The 16348-nt window shown below is 38.2% G+C and overlaps 2 protein-coding genes across 37 annotated transcripts in view; one reads left to right on the top strand and one right to left on the bottom strand.

Moving 5' to 3' along the window:
• Window positions 1–16348, top strand: part of LOC138922835 (odorant-binding protein 2b-like) — a 69370-nt gene that overhangs the window by 6038 nt on the left and 46984 nt on the right. The gene's annotated exons all lie outside the window — the stretch shown is intronic.
• Window positions 4939–16348, bottom strand: part of LOC138922834 (olfactory receptor 2AE1-like) — a 142510-nt gene continuing 131100 nt past the window's right edge. For all 36 annotated transcript variants that reach the window (XM_070259216.1, XM_070259204.1, XM_070259210.1 and 33 more), the window contains one exon: window positions 4939–15961. In XM_070259216.1, coding sequence (XP_070115317.1) covers window positions 15009–15961 — 953 coding nt within the window. In that variant the 3' untranslated portion in view covers window positions 4939–15008. The remainder of the gene's footprint in view (window positions 15962–16348) is intronic.

Genomic DNA, 16348 nt, shown 5'->3' with positions numbered 1-16348 from the left:
CTAATGACAAATGAGAGAGGCTGAATTTGATTCTCTGGTCAATATTTTCTGAATGCTATGCATAGATATTTTTTGATTTTCATGTTCTCCAAGCATCTCCTCAAGGAGGTGACTGACAGGGGAAGTGCCTATGTAGGGTCTGATTCTATAGTGGATAACTTACCATGTTTATCTCATAAAAATATATGTATCACATATGTAAATCACATACATACTATATGATATTTAAATATCAGTTTAAATTTTTGTTTTAGGTTATCAAGTTACTTCCATATGGGTTGCCTCTTTTGAATCTTATAATACAAGTGAGTACTTTTAAGTTTGAAGTTAAAAAGAAGAGGGATGTTTCCAATGTCACACAGCTATCAGATCTTTTGTGTCCAAATCCAAAATTCCTTCTGCAGCTCAACTACAGCTTTTCCATCTCCACTCCTTTCGGAAGACCACACAGTTTGACTGCAATGGTAGGGACCAGGTACATCTAGATCAGCAAGAATCTCTGTGAAAGAGTATGATATTCTCAACTTTTCGAACTTTGCTGGTGGACTTGGACTTCAGGTGAAAGTAGGACAATTTGTCCTACAGGCACCACCTTGTCAAGACTTTTCCATCTACGAAGAGTTCATTGATTGGGTCACTGGGTTTAAAGAGGTTGGTTGGAGAGTTTCATTGCTGGATATTTATGACCCATATGTATTTAGAACAGAGCCCAGCGTGGGGATTTTGATGTCCTCCTTCAGCTCAATAGGGCAAGCACAGTCACCTCTTCCAACTCAAGTTATTGTCTAACATTCCTTTCAACTTGAGTAATCTTTCTTTCTTAATGCCTATTAGATAATAAAAATACATGTAATAAAGTGTATGGTTCTATAATTTGTTATGGCTAACATCATACAGTAGTTAAGAGCATCCAGCCCTGTGATCAAAGGGGCTGCTTCTTTTAAATGGAATTTGTTGATTGTCCCTGAAACATTTTGGTTACACAGAACTAGATCATATTTTCAGATTTTAACAAGACTTCCCTCTGATTTCTTCAGAGTCCCTGTTCTGTGTAGCAAGAGCTGTGGCCCTGCATCCAGGCAAGCTCCCCAGTGGAGAAAGGCTGCCTGCTGCTTTGACTGTGCCCTCTGCCCAGAGAAGGAGGTTTCCACTGACACAGGTGCAGATCTGGAGGAAGTTTCCTACTCATCCTTTCGTTTACGTCCTTATTTGTTCCCAAAATGGGGAGGATCGAGAATAGGACTGACATCTCAAAGTTGTTCTCTCATTTACTCACTGATTTCTCCAGTAAAGTTAATAATCTTCCCTATGTAAGGATACTCTTCTCTTTGACCTGGTTCACTCCTACTTATCTTTTGACTCTTTGCATTACCTTCTCAAGAAAATATTTTGAAGGGCTATCCCAGAGTGACCTGTGTTTGTTTCTACCATGGAACCTAACACACGTCATTATGAGTATCTTGGTTTTATTGTATATAAGTCTTTCAACCAAATATGAACACGTTGAAGGGTGCATGTTATTTAGCTTAATTTCTCAAGTTACTAGCACCGATGATGACACACGTAAGTGTTCAGAAACAATGTGCATGACTTAACAAACGAAAAACATATCCTATATTTCTGCTATGAACCAGCCACTGTGAAATATGCTGAGGATGCATTTTAGTACCCCTGGTTGCCCTATCACACTTGTTCTCTGCCAGTTCAGAGTCAGGGAGCAAGGAGATGAACATGATGAGTGATCACAAGGAACATTATAAGGGTCACGATACAAGTGCAGTAAATACAAATATTGGGGTAGTATCTAACCTTACTTTGAGATGTCAGAATATTCCCCACAAAAGAAACAAAAAAGTACAAAAGTGTTTTATTTTAAGTACTGAAAGATAAGTAGAATTATAACAGCTGAATAAAGGAAGACTTCCTTGTCAGAGATAATTAGAATAGCACATTTCTTCCACTATTCGGGGACCTGACAAAAAGGTCTACTGTGGCTGAAAAACAGCAAGTCTAGGGTTGCATGGGACCCCAAGATGAAAGACTGGTCCTGAAGACTTTTCACACAATAACTAACATTTTGGAATTGCCAACAGACATTGCAGTTAAATAATGAAAAACTGAAAATACCATCTACACTTAAATTTGTGGACAACATAAAATGTTCACTTTCATTCCTGTCTTTTAACATTGCTCCAGAGTTCTGGGTGGTGCAACAATTCATGAAACAAAAAGGGTGATATTTATTAAAAAGGAAAACATAAGAAATTAAAATACATCATTTTATACAAAAAATACTCCAAAGAATCAACTGAAACAGTATAATTCCTAAAACTTGAAAGTAAAACCTCCTGGATATGAGATACAAATACAAAAATATATGATTTTTCTTTTTATAACAATAATCATGTAGATAAAATGATAAAATATTCCATTCACATAATACCAGTGTGTAATATAACTCTGGGTAACTTGAAGGAGAGATGCACGGTGATTACCTAGTCAGAGGGGCTGGCCCGGTGTCATAGTGGTTAAGGTCATGTGCTCTGCTTCTGCCGCCTGGGGTTCTCCAGTTTGATCCTGAGTGCAGACCTGCACATCGCTTATCAAGCCATGCTTTGCTGGTGTCCCACATACAAAACAGAGGAAGACAGGCACAGCTCTTAGCTCAGGGAAAACTTTCCTCAAGGAAATAGAGGAATTTTGGCAACAGTTGTTAGCTCAGGGCCCATATTCTCCACCAAAAACAATAAAAATAAGAACAGGCAAAAATGAGCATTTTTGCCACAATTTGGGAAGAAGTTCCGTCTCCAAATAAGCACACAAAAAGCAGTGGCTTTCCGTGTACAAGTAACAACCCTATTAAAGATATAGCAGAAAAATATCCCAATAACATAGGAATAAATTTAAAATACTTAGTAATAAACTGCAAGTGTGCAAATCTGATTTAAAAACTTCTAAAATTTAATTGTTAATATAATACAATTTTTGAATAAGCAAAAGGCTCACATTATTTATTGATAGGACACCTTTATTTATTGATGGAATTGGAATGATAGCAAGCCTTACTAAATTTATTTGTAAATCGAAGGCATTTCATACTGAAATTTGCTTGAAAATGTGGACCTTTATGGAATGTATTTTAAAGTTGATACAGAGAATGATTTGGAGAAAATATTGGAAGAGAATTTTGATAGATAGGAGACTTCTGTTTCCAGACACTAAAATGTGTTCTTAAACTCTAACAATAAAGAAATGAGATACTATCCAAAAATACACACTTAAATATAGAACAGAACATGCAGCTGGGAATTATGTCTAATAAAAATAAATAGGCAAATGGTTAGGAATAGCAAACCTTTGGATAGTATTTATTAGATGCTAGGCACAGTTCTAAGAAGTGCTTTCCACACATCAAATCATTTAACAACAAGTATCTGCATATAAAAACAGATAGTGATATCAACTCCATTTAAAGATGAGGAAATGGTGGCACAGGAGCTTACCCAAAGTCACCCTGCTGGCCACTGTGGAACCAAATTTCAACCTGATAATCTGGCTGAACTGTCCATGCATTTAGCCAACACAGTATGCTGCCTCCTTGACGAATTAATTAAATTTTTTACTTCACAGACCAAATTTCAATAACAGTATCAACCAATATTTCTATTTTCTCTTCCATAGGTCAATTGTAATTTTTTCTAGATATTAACAATACACAGAAAAATATAAAAGAAAATCAAGATCAATATTGACAAAATATCCAAATATGTCAAGGATCAAGAGTAGTGAGCAGTTAGTAGAAACAAAACAATAAAAGGCAATTGATTTTCCTGAAGTTTCTCTTCCTCAGAATGAACATAAACCTTAGTGCTCAGAGGACTTCCACATCTGGAAGGATGGAGCAGACACACTTTTCTCTATTCCGCCCTCTAAGTACAACTAAAACGCTGGGCATATATATAAAACAAACCTACGATGATTCTGAAATGTGAGAGAAGAGACACACTTGTAGGGACCGTGGCACCCAAGGAAGGCCATGGTGGTGAGTTTCCTGGGATTTCTTTTTGCTTCATATGTCCTAGACTTGGGTCTGAAGAAGCCAACAACCTGGAAAGGCCGGAGCACTTACAACATTAAAAAGCCCTAACAAAAGTCTGCTCTCTCTATCAAAAAGATCAGGAAACGGACAGGCTAGCAAGACAGAAAACTTTTAGACAAGAACTGCTCTAATCCACTCAAACATCATGGCAAAATCTGTGGCCCACTCTCACCAGGAAAGGCCAAGTGGGGAGTGTGGACAGCCACCCTTTCCACCTGCAACAAGGCAAGCTGCCAGGGTGGTATCAGAGATGGCCAAGTGGACAGACAGGACATTTCTCACTTCTGGGCAGTGCCCAGGCCCTCTCCTGCCAGGTGGGGTGCATAGACTTCCCCCTACATGCCAACAATGAAGCACCCCTCCCCCCCAACAGGTGTTGTCTTAGAGGAGGCCAAGTGGAGAGTGAGGGCTTCCATCATGGTCCAGTAGTTACAAGGCTCCCTTTCTGTCTCAGGGTAGTGAAGCCACATGGGCAGCAGTAAGGGGGCACTCCCACTCCTCCCAACCAGGGAGCTGCCATGGAGGCCTAGTGGGGAATCAGAACTCCTACCCCACCCAGAAGAAATGGGGACATCTTCCCTCATCATGTGTCAACAGAGGCTGAGTGGAAATCTTGGACTTCTCCCTCCCCTGCAGTAACAAGGAACCACTTTTTCCTTTTCCTAGCCAGAACCTTGGCAGAAGCAGCCAGATAAAATAGAAGGTTTAAATAAAATCCAGAGCTGCATATCACAATACCCAACATGTTCTGGTTTCCATCAAAAATCACTCATCATAACAAGAACCAGGAAGATCTGAACTGAGTGCAGAAAGAAAACCGATAGATGGTAACGCCAAGATCACAGAGATGTCAGAATTGTTTAATAAATATTCTAAAGGAACTATCATAAAAATGTTCCAGTGAGCAATTATGAACATGCTTGAGAGAAATGAAAAAGTGGAAAGCCTCAGCAAAGAAATAGAAAGTTTCACCAATGAATGAATATTAGGGTCAATATCCTGGTGGTGACATTGTACTAGAGTTTGGCAAGGTGTTACCATTGGAGGAAACTGGGTAACGGGTACACGGGATCACCCTGTGTTATTTCTAACTGCATGCGAATCGACAATTACCTTAAAATAAAAAGTCTAGATAAAAAGTTAGACAGCTCAGACTTAGGAAAACAGACCAAAACTTAGCATTTCAGTGTCAATTAACACCTAGAAATTTAGGCTCATTGAAGATGTAAGTGTGGCTATTTTTGCCAATTCGTTGTTGATAATTCAGTCAGTTACTCAACAAGTAACTGTATTTGTATTCAACGATACATATGTTCAAGAAATCAATATTGAGTTCCTATTAGGTGCAACATACCAGATAAAGAGAAAGTAATGCTAAATACAAATACTAGTTATTGGGAGACTATGGTGCAGGTACATACACATATACTCATTTTTTCCCATAAAAATAGCTATGGGGGTAAGTGTATCATCATTACTATTTTTCTGTGAGTTTAGTGCACTTTGAGCATAAATTTTTAAAAATTAAGTCCATGACTTTCAACATTATGGAATAAACACGTATCAATGATTTTATTTAACTAATTAATTAATGTGGAAATCAATGAGATGATAAAAGTGGTTCTAAGAACCACAAACCTTTTTTGTGAAACAGCGGTTTCTATAGTTCATCACTAGAAGCATTTTTTTGGTGTGGAAGATTAGTCCTGAGCTAACATCTGCTGCCAATCCTCCTCTTTTTGCTGAGGAAGATTGGCCCTGAGATAATATCTGTGCCCATCTTCCTCTATATGTGGGACGCCTGCAACAGCATGACTTGATAAACAGTGTGGAGGTCTGTGACTGGGATCCCAATCAGTGAACCCAGGGCCACCAAAGCAGAGTACACGAAATTAACTGCTAAGCCATCAGGCCAGCCCCACTAAAAGCATTTTTGACAATACAACATCAACAAAAGAATGTTAGAATACAATTGCTAGGTTACATAGAAAAATGGTTAATGTCCTACAGGGCAATAAAACCATAATCTTTGGGTTTATCTTTCTCCTGGCTGCCACTCCCCAACAATGTACAGATTAACATGTAACTACACAGTGTTTGGGTTCTAATGAAACAATAAATCATTAAGTCAAACAGATATATAGTCCTAGATAAATAAATAACGCTTGTGTTGGCTGGTTAGACGATGCTAGAGTATGCCACTGAAAATGCATTCAGTCACCCTCTTACATTATTTCAAACTTTTTAATAATTTTTAACAAAATTGGTTAATAAGATTAGACCCCTAGTAAGTGGAAGAGCCCAAATTTTAATACTATTATAAGTCCAAATCTCATTTTCTTTCAAATAAACCACGTTTCCATTGAACATCCCCAGCTTAATAAAATAAGCAGGCAAGTAAATAAAAGTTGCAATAAAGTGTAAAACTTGATTGTAGAAATAGAAATAAGATGTGTTGGGAAATATAGAATCAATAAGCCTTACACGAGCAAGGAATGCTACTCAGGTGAGATGATTCCAGCTCAGTCTAGAGACATGGTTGATAGTTAGGTGTAGAAGGGAAGAAAAGAGGTTCCAGGAAGAGAGAAAGAGAAGTTATACACACAGATATGAGGTTAATGGAGCATTTTAAGATTTAAAGACGGATTTCTTTTAAGATTTTAAGTGTTAAAAGCTGTAAAAAGGCTATTAACCAAAAAAGGCACTAGGTCCAGATAGGTTTCACATGGGAATCTCATCAAACATTCAGAGACAAATTTCAGCCAATTTGAACTACACCATAAAATTTTTTAAAAAGAAATCTTCAGAGTTTTTGTTATTTCTTTTTGTTTATTATAATTCAGTGTAAAATCAATGCGAACTTTTGGACAATTTTGAACTCAGTTCTACCTCATTGTAAGTTGAATGTTCTTTCAAGTTCTTCCATTAAAGCATTTAAAAAGCCCTAATTGTGATGTGTTACTTTTTAATGGACCTGAATACATTATCTAATATTTTATTTAAGGATTTAGCGTTTTCATAAATGAGGTTGGCCTACAGTTTTCTTTTTAGTGATGAATTAAATTTATGAACTTAAACCTATAGGAACTCCTCTTGAGAAAAAGTATCAAAATACAGAAATTTATCTAAACCCTATAATTTTATGAGAATTACAACTTTTTAAGAGAAAAGGTGGTGATGAACATTAAATTTAGCAAAAGGCATGTAATGGGAAGATCATCTGCTTTGAAGTCAGACAGTCTTGAGTAGAGCCAGGACTAGGGAAAGGTAGGTGAGGTGCCTGGGTGACAAAATTTAAGGAGGCACTCACTCTCAGGGTCAGGCAAGGGCGGGGTTGGCACCTGAAAGTGAGTGCTTCCTTAAATTTTGCACCTCTGGGATCTCACTTCCCTCACCCTAGTCTGACCTCCTGCTCTGAAGTCTGGATCCCAGCCCAGCCTTCACTATCTCCAAGATCTCAGGTGCGTTACTGAAGCTCTTTAAGCCTCAATTATTTTCTCTGAAAAATGAGTCGATACTGTCTAGCTACCTCACAGACTGTGGGAGAATTGAGATATATTTTTTCATCTGTCAAGTAAATTGCTTGGGATAGCACCCGCGCACATTAAAATTTGTTCCTTTATCCTTGCTATCCAATCCCTCACAAAAAAGTTGCTACAGGAGAGGTAGGTAGAACCTAGATAATAATGGACCTTTTGTGCATTGCTAGGAGTTTGGATTGCACCTAGAATGGTGGGTCTCAAAGTGTAGTATCTATACCAACAGCATCAGCATCACTTGGGAGCTTATTAGAGATGTAAATTCTGAGTTTCCAAATCAGGAACTCTGATAGTGTGGGCCAGCACTCTGCTTTAACAAGCCCTCCAGGTGATTCTAATATGCACTAATGTTTGAGACTTGTTTCTTTACAAATGTGAGAATAATGGTGGCATTTTAAGCGAGAAAGGTACGTGAATGGGTTTAAATAATAGAAACCTTAATTAGTACAATTGAGTTGATGAGACGTAAGAGGGCTTCAAGACAGAAGATAGGGTGACTCGTTAGGGAGTTGTCTTGTTAAAATAGAAGGGATTCAAATCTGAACAGAAATAGTAGAAGCTATAATGAATAAGAGATGTTTTTTAATTATTTGGCTATCAGAATTAATGCAATTTTGAAGCTTAAGTGACAGTTTACGTCTTGGCCATCTCTATATCTGCAAAACTTTGGAAGCTCCATGCGTCACTAGAGGTTATCAATAAATGCTTTCCTTTGAGTGAATGAATCCAGGATATGTGCAATCCTACCTCTATTTAAGTGGTATAGATGGGTGTAATTTTTATTTGTAAGTTAAAACTTGTTCCTCTGTGTCTGGAAGATGAACAAAAGAGATGATGTTAGGGCTCCTTGGCCTTTGATATAGCAAGAAAAAAATAGACAGCATTAACTTGGAATTTTTCTTCCTATAACATTCTTTAGTTTGGTGTCTAATTATAGCAATTTGTCCAAATGTGAGTATTCTGGGGCTCATGAGAATCACTGAACCCAAGTTAACGGCACTTTGCTTTTCTTGCTAGGTATGAAGCAATGTATGACATATCCAGACAATCAATACCCAAATCGTAATCAAGGTCATTGCCTCTTAAAGACTGTGACCTTATTGGCCTACGAAGATCCTCTGGGGATGGTACTTGCCTGTGCAGCCCTTTGTCTGTCTGCCCTAAGATCTGTGGTTCTTAGGACTTTTCTGAAGTACAGGGACACCCTCACAGTCAAAGCTAATAACCAGTCTCTCAGTTACATCCTTCTCAAATGCCTCATCCTCTGCTTCCTGTGCTCCTTGCTCTTCAAGGGCCATCCCAACACTTCCACTTGCATCCTGCAACAAATGACATTGGAGTCATGTGGACTGTAGCTGTTTCCAGATTTTGGATAAAACCATCGCTGTAGTTCTGGCTTTCAAGATCACAACACCAGGGAGAAAGATAAGGCAGTGGATGCTGTCAGGGGCACATAATTCCATCATTCCCATCTGCTCATCGATTCAAGTGATTTTCTCCCTTTTGTTCACCTAGATGCACATTCTGAGCCTACGCTCCTTATCATGTGTGCAAAAAGGGCTCTGTCATCATTTCTACCTTTCCTTAGGATACTTGGGTTCCTTGGCCCTCGTGAGCTTCACCTTGGCTTCTCTGGCCAGCAGACTCCTGACAATTTCAGTGAAGCCAAGTACCTGACATTCAGCATTTTGGTGTTCTGTGGTGTCTGGATCACCTTTCTCCCCCGTATACAAGCACCAAGGGGAAGAGCATGGTAGCTGCAGAGATCTTTTCTATCTTGGCTTCCAGTGCTGGGCTACTACGATGCATCTTTGCCCCCAAGTGCTATAATATTCTGCTGAAGCCAGATAGGAACACCCTGCCAGGATTAAGTGGTAAAACAAACTCTCACAGAAAATAAATACAAGATTTTAATTCACGGACTTCATGAAACATTTAGAAAGCTTGAAAATTATATGATACCTTAAAGAGTTCTTGCCCCACATCCTGCCATGGGTAGCTACATGTTCTAACATCTTCTCCTGGTTTGGAATGTCACGGTTATTAGTATCAGATTCCTGTATATAAATCTGTGTTCTGGACTCACTGTTCTTTCATTGATTCTTTCCCTGAATGAATACCACACTGTTTTCACTTTCTCTATTTCAGAGCATGTTCTGACAGCTGATAGCACCTGTTCTTGCTTGCTGCTCTTTTTCAGTTATCTTGCGTTCATTCTTACAAATTTTCTCCTTGATTTGACTTTTAGAATTGTTTTGGCAAAGTCCATAATACACATTAAGAGATTCAGATTCAAATTTATTGAACTTAAAGACTAATTTTATTAAGAACTGACTTCTTTGCAATAAAATGTTTCCCATTCAAGAATGTGTTTTATCCCCATTTATCTCACCATTTTCACTTTATTTATCAATGTTTTATTCTATTTCGGACTGGTCATTTGGGTTGTTACATAGTGTATTGTTTGTCGTACATTTCTGGAGGTTACTTGTTGCTTCCATTGATTTGTAAGTTGATTGTCTTGGACTTCTAAGCTGTGAAAAACAATAAAATGATTCTTTCTGCTCAAGCTTTATCCTTATTGCTTTCTTATTGCATTGGCAAGATTCTCTAGTACAATGTCCAACAGTAGTCATAATTGTGAGCTTTTATTGCTCTTGGTTTTAGTGGAAATGTTCCTAAAGATTTTATCTGTTAAAATTTAATCCCACAACTAGAAGGACATGCAACTATGATATGCAGCTGTGTACGGGGTTGGGGGGGGGTTGGGGAGATAAAGCAGAAAAAAAAATTTATGTTGGTGGTACATTTCTGATCATACTTTTTTTAATATTTCATATGAACTTTATCTTTTTATTGAGGTAAAAGTGATTTATAGCATTATATAAATTTCAATTGTATCATTATATTTTGACTTCTATATAGGCTACCTTGTGTTCACCACCAAAAGTCGAGTTGCGATCCAAACAAATATCTCATTAATTATGAGAGTGCCCTGTCTGTGCTTTGTACATAAAATTTTTAAATGTGATAAAATACGCATAACAAAATTTACCATCTTAACCATTTTAATTGTATGATTCAGTACTTTTAAGTACTTTCACATTGTGTGCAACAAATTTTAGTCTTTTCATTTTCTGAAAATGAAACTCTGTACTCATGGAACAATTCCTCAAACCCTCCTTCCCCAGCCCCTGACAACCACTATTCTACTTTCTATCTCTATGAATTTTACTACTCTGTGCATCTCCTATAATTGGAATCATATAGTATGTGTCTTTTCACGGATGGCATATTGCACTTAGCATATTTTCCTCAAGGTTCATCCATGTTGTAGCATGTGTCAGAATAAGAACTTTGATAGTCTATTCTCTTAGCAGCTTTCAAATATTCAATATGGTATTTCGTGTTGTGTGTGTGCTTTTTGGTGAGGAAGATTGGCCCTGAGCTAACATCTGTTCCCAATATTTATCTTTTTTCGTTTTTCTTCCCAAAACCCCAGTACATTGTTGTATATTATGTCCTTCTACTTCTTCTACGTTGGACGCTACCTCAGCATGGCTTGATGAGCGGTACTAGGTCCATACCCAGGATCCAAACTGGTGAACCCTGGACCACCAAAGCGGAGCATGTGAACTTAACCACTATGCCCTCAGGCCAGCCCCCCAATATGGCATTGTTAACTATAGTCACAATGCTGTATATTGCATCCCCAGAATTTATTGATCTTACAACTGAAAGTTTCTAACTTTTGACCACCTTCACCCCCAGCTCTGGCAACCATCAATCTCTTCTCTGTATCTTTGAGTTCCATTTCTTTAGATTCCTCATGTAAGTGAAATTGCACAGTATTTGTCTTTCTTTGTCTGGCTTATTTCACTTAATATAACACCCTCAAGGTCCATCCCTGTTGTCACAAATGTCAGAATTTCCTTCCTTTTTATGGCTGACTAATATCCCATTGTATATATATATATTACATTTTCTGTATCCATTCATCCATAGATGGACGCTTCAGTAGTTTCCATGTCTTGTCTATTATAAATAACACTACAGTGAACATGGGGATGCAGACATCTTTTCAAGATAGTGATTTCACTTCCTTTGAATATATACCCAGGAATAGAATTGCTGGATCATATGGTGATTCTATTTGTATTTTTTGAGGAATCTCCACTCTGTTTTCGATGGTGGATGTGCCAGTCTACATTCCCACCAACAGTGCGCATTGATTCTCTTTTTCCACATCTTCTCCAACACTTGTTATTTCTTGTCTTTTTAACAAGCCATTCTTCAGGCATGAGGTGGTATCTCATTGTAGTTTTCATTTGCATTTATCTGGGGTGTATTGCTATTGAGTTGTATGAGTTCTTTGTGTGTTTTTGATAGTAACTAATTTTCAGATTTATTATTTGAAAATATTTCTCTCATTTTCTAGGTTATCTTTTCATTTTGTTGGTGGTGTCACATGCTGTGCAGAAGTCCTTTAGTTTGATGTAGTCCCAGTTGTTTAGTTTTGCTTTTCTTGTTGCTTCTGCTTTTGGTATTAAACCCAAAACATCATTATCAAGACTAATGTCCCAGAGCTTATCCCCTATGTTTTCTTCTAAAGATTTTATGGTTGCAGGTCTTACTTTTAAGTCTTTAATCCAATATGAGCTGATTTTTCCTAATCATATCCCTAAAGATTAGTGATGCTGCACATATTTTCATGTGGCTGTCGGCCATTTGTACAACTTGTTTGGAGAAATGTCTAGACAATTCCTTGATCATTTTTTAATCAGGTTGTTTTATTGCTGCTTTTGAGTTGTAGTCATTTTTATATATTTGGATATATATATCAGACAGTTGGTTTACAAATATTTTATCTCATTCCATAGGTGGTCTTTTCACTCTCCTGATTGTGTCCTGTGCTTAACAGAACTGTAAATTTTGATGTTGTCCAATTTATCTCTTTTTACTTCTGTGGCCTGTGTTTTTCTATCATATCCAAGAAATCAATGGGCAAATACAATGTCATAAACATTTTCTTCTATGATTTCTTCTATCAGTTTTGTAGTTTTAGCTATTACGTTTTACTTTTTGATACATTTTCAGTTATTTTTGTATATGGTGTAAAGTAAGCGTCCAACTTCATTCTTTTGCATGTCCAGTTTTCCTAGCACCATTTAGCGAAACAAACTGTCCTTTCCCTATTGAATGACCTTGCCCCCTTGTTGAAAATCATTTGCCCATATAGGTGAAGGTTCGTATTTGAGCTCTCTGTTCAGTTCCGTTTGTTGATATGCCTGTCTTTATGCCAGGGCTGCACTGTTTTGATCACCATGCTTTTGAATTAAAGTCTCGAAATCAGGAACTGGGAATCCCACAGCTTTATTCTCTTTCAGGACTGTTTTGGCTATTTGAGGTCCCTTGATTCCATATGCATTTTAGGATAGGTTTTTCTTTCCTGAATAAATTCCAGTGGGATTCTGGTAAAGATTGCATTGATTCTGTAGGTCACTTTCAGTAGTATGGACATCATAATAACAGTAAGTGTTACAAACCTGAACCCGGAATATCTTCTCAGTTATTTATGTCTCCTTAATTTCTTTAAGCAGTGTTTTCTATTTTCTCTGGACAACTCTATCAATTCATTGGTTAAGTTAATTCCTAGATATTTTATACTTTTTGATTCTTTTTGTAAATGGAATGAATTTGGACCCTTACCTGACACAATATATACAAAAGTTAACTGAAAATATATCCAAAATCTAATGTAAGAGCCAAAATTGTAAAATGCTTAAGAAAATCTGGGGGTGAAGCTTCATGGTTTGCCAATGGCCTCTTGGATATGACACAAAAAGCACAGACAACAAAAGTAAAAGTAGATAAATTGGAATACATCAACATTTAAAAGTTCTGTTCATCAGAAGACACAACCAACAGAGGGAAAAGACAAACTATGGAATGAGATAAAATATTTGTGAACCATCCATTGGCTAAGCAGTTAATATCCAGAACATATAAACAATGATTACAATAACATAGTTTTATATCTCTTTTCAAAAGGAGCCCACATAAAAACTGTATTATTTACTTTGGCACATGCCAGAAATACACAAATAACCATCCGTACTCTTCACTTAGATTGTTTCATTCTCCAATGATTTTATAGGATTCCTGACAACGTCATAGTTGCGTGTGTCGAGGGAGAGGTAGCTGAGGAACAATCCCCTGTCTCTAACTGGGATTGTGAGCCGGCTGTGTATGCAACACCCTTGTGCCTTCAGAAACCACCCAGGCCCAGTTTCTGTAAATATTAATTCCCCCTGGTTGTGGAGTGTTACAGGGTAAATTCAACCTTAGGGCTAGGTGGTTGAGATGACACCCAACTCATGATCATTGGCTCACCTGGTTACAAAATGCCAAAAGCTGTTTCTCAAAGGGAAGATACTTACTTGTCAAAGAGAGTACAGCTGTGCTGTCAAACCTTAAGGGTCATTCTTCTGAAGAAGGTCCCAGGGCTTCCTGACATTTTTATCTAGGAGAGGTAGTATGATATAGAAATTTGTCCCTCATTTTGGCATCCCTCAGACTACTACACCTCAGGAAAGTTCATGGAGATATTAGCCCTCTGAATTTGACTGGTATTAATCCCTGAATATCTGACACAAAATGAGTCTTACAAAGTCATCAATTGTGTTATACATTTTTAGGTCTCTTCCCCTCTCTGAATGAGACTTCATTAATGTCATGGGGATAGTAAAGCAATCTATGTCCTGTCACTTATTTATCCATGTAACAAATACTCATTGATCACTTCTTTCATGTCAGGCTGTTTTATTGTCTCTGGTGAGACAATAGTAACCCAAACAAAGTCCTAGCCATCAGGGAGCTTACATTCTAGTAAAACAGACAAAAAATATAATATAACAATACAGTGCAAAATCATGCAAAGAAGGGTTACAACGTGGATGCAGGGGACAGAGAAGGGTGAGTGCCATTTGGATAGGTTACTCAGGGAAACACATTAGGGCAAGCTTACATTTAAAAAGAGATAAAAAGGAAATGAAACAGGGTCTACCACTTTCAAGACTTGATCTTGGGCTTCTCAGTGTCTAGAATGGTGAAAAATTAATGTTTGTTGTTTAACCCACCCAGTCTATGGTATTTTTGTAACAGCAGCCCGAATGGACTAAGGTAAGTACTCTATAGTGCTTGGAGGCCTGAGACCAAGTTAGAAGACTGGAATTGTGTGTTGACCACTTCATTTATGCAGCAGTCATCAGGGATATGGACCCTTGAAAACTCTTAGGGGCTTGCCCAGATCAATCCGAGGAGGTTATCCCATTCCTCTCTTACACTCAGAGCAACTGCAATTGCTGTCTTTAAGTGATAACATCTCTCCCCAGCACTCTCCTCAGAGCCTTCGCTACATTCTTATTCCAGAGAGTATACATTAAAGGATTCAGTGTGGGAGTAACGATACTATAGAACACAGAACCAACTTCGCCTTGCAATGGTGTGCGCTTGGACCTGGGCCTCATATATGAGAATATGTAGGCACCAAACCAGAGGGAAACCACAGTGAGGTGAGAGCTCCAAGTGGCAAAGGCATTTCTCTTACCCCCAGCTGAATGCATCTGAGTGACACTATGGAGGATGAAGATGCAGGATGTACAAATTGGAAAGATGGGGAGGAGGAGAAGCAGGACACTGCTGACGCACACAGTGGTCTCATAAGCAGTAATGTCTCCACGTACCAACTTCACAACAGCTGGAAACTCACAATAGAAAGGGTGGCTTTTTAGAGGCCCACAGAAACGGAAGTGCATCAAGGACACTGTGTGAAATAGGGAGTTTATGGATGATCCCAACCATGACATGACAGCCATCATCGGTCCCACCCTTCTGTTCATGAGAACAGTGTAATGCAGTGGATGACAGATGGCAACATAGCGGTCATAGGACATGAGAGCTAGGAGGAGACACTCCGCACCAGCCACAGACAAATAGAGGAAGTGCTGGGTCACACAGCCGGCAAAGGAGATGGACTTCTTGCCAGATAGGTAGTTGGTAGCCATCTTGGGGACGGTTGTGAAGACATACATCAGATCCATAACGGAGAGCTGGCTGAGCAGCAAGTACATGGGTGTATGAAGCGGGGGATCTGCACAGATGAGGAGAGTGGTGAGGGTGTTGCCACTCACTGCAATCAGGAAGACCATCAGGGTCAAGGAGAAAAGAAAAAGGTGGGTGAGGGAGTCATCAAAGAGACCTTCAAGGATGAAGTCTGCCAGAGAGGTCTGATTCCTCTGCCACATCTCCCCTTTCTGTGTCCCTTGGGAAACAGGAAGTGGAAAGGAAGAGCGACATCAGAAATACTGGGGTTCAGCATACCTCACAATATGACCTTTTGATCTACAAAAGAATCTTTGAAGAAAAATTTTTCTATTTCTAATTATACAACAGGTCAAATTGTTGAAGTAACCATTTAGAAAAAGTGAGAACTTCAAATTTCTCTTCACAAACATGGTCACTCTGAAATTCTAGAATCTTCTGGCCCCTTTAAGTGCCAAACTTCAAAACAATAGTCTCTCCTCATTAAGTAAGAAATATATAACCACCTATATATATATTTTATAAGTACATAGACACACAAATACACTTTTATAAAATATGTAAACACATATATACAGTTTCATATTTTTGTAAACATTTGTACTTT

Source organism: Equus caballus, unplaced genomic scaffold (genome assembly GCF_041296265.1).
Source record: "Equus caballus isolate H_3958 breed thoroughbred unplaced genomic scaffold, TB-T2T haplotype1-0000016, whole genome shotgun sequence".
NCBI classification, from domain to species: domain Eukaryota; kingdom Metazoa; phylum Chordata; class Mammalia; order Perissodactyla; family Equidae; genus Equus; species Equus caballus.
This window is presented reverse-complemented; position numbering and strand designations above follow the sequence as displayed.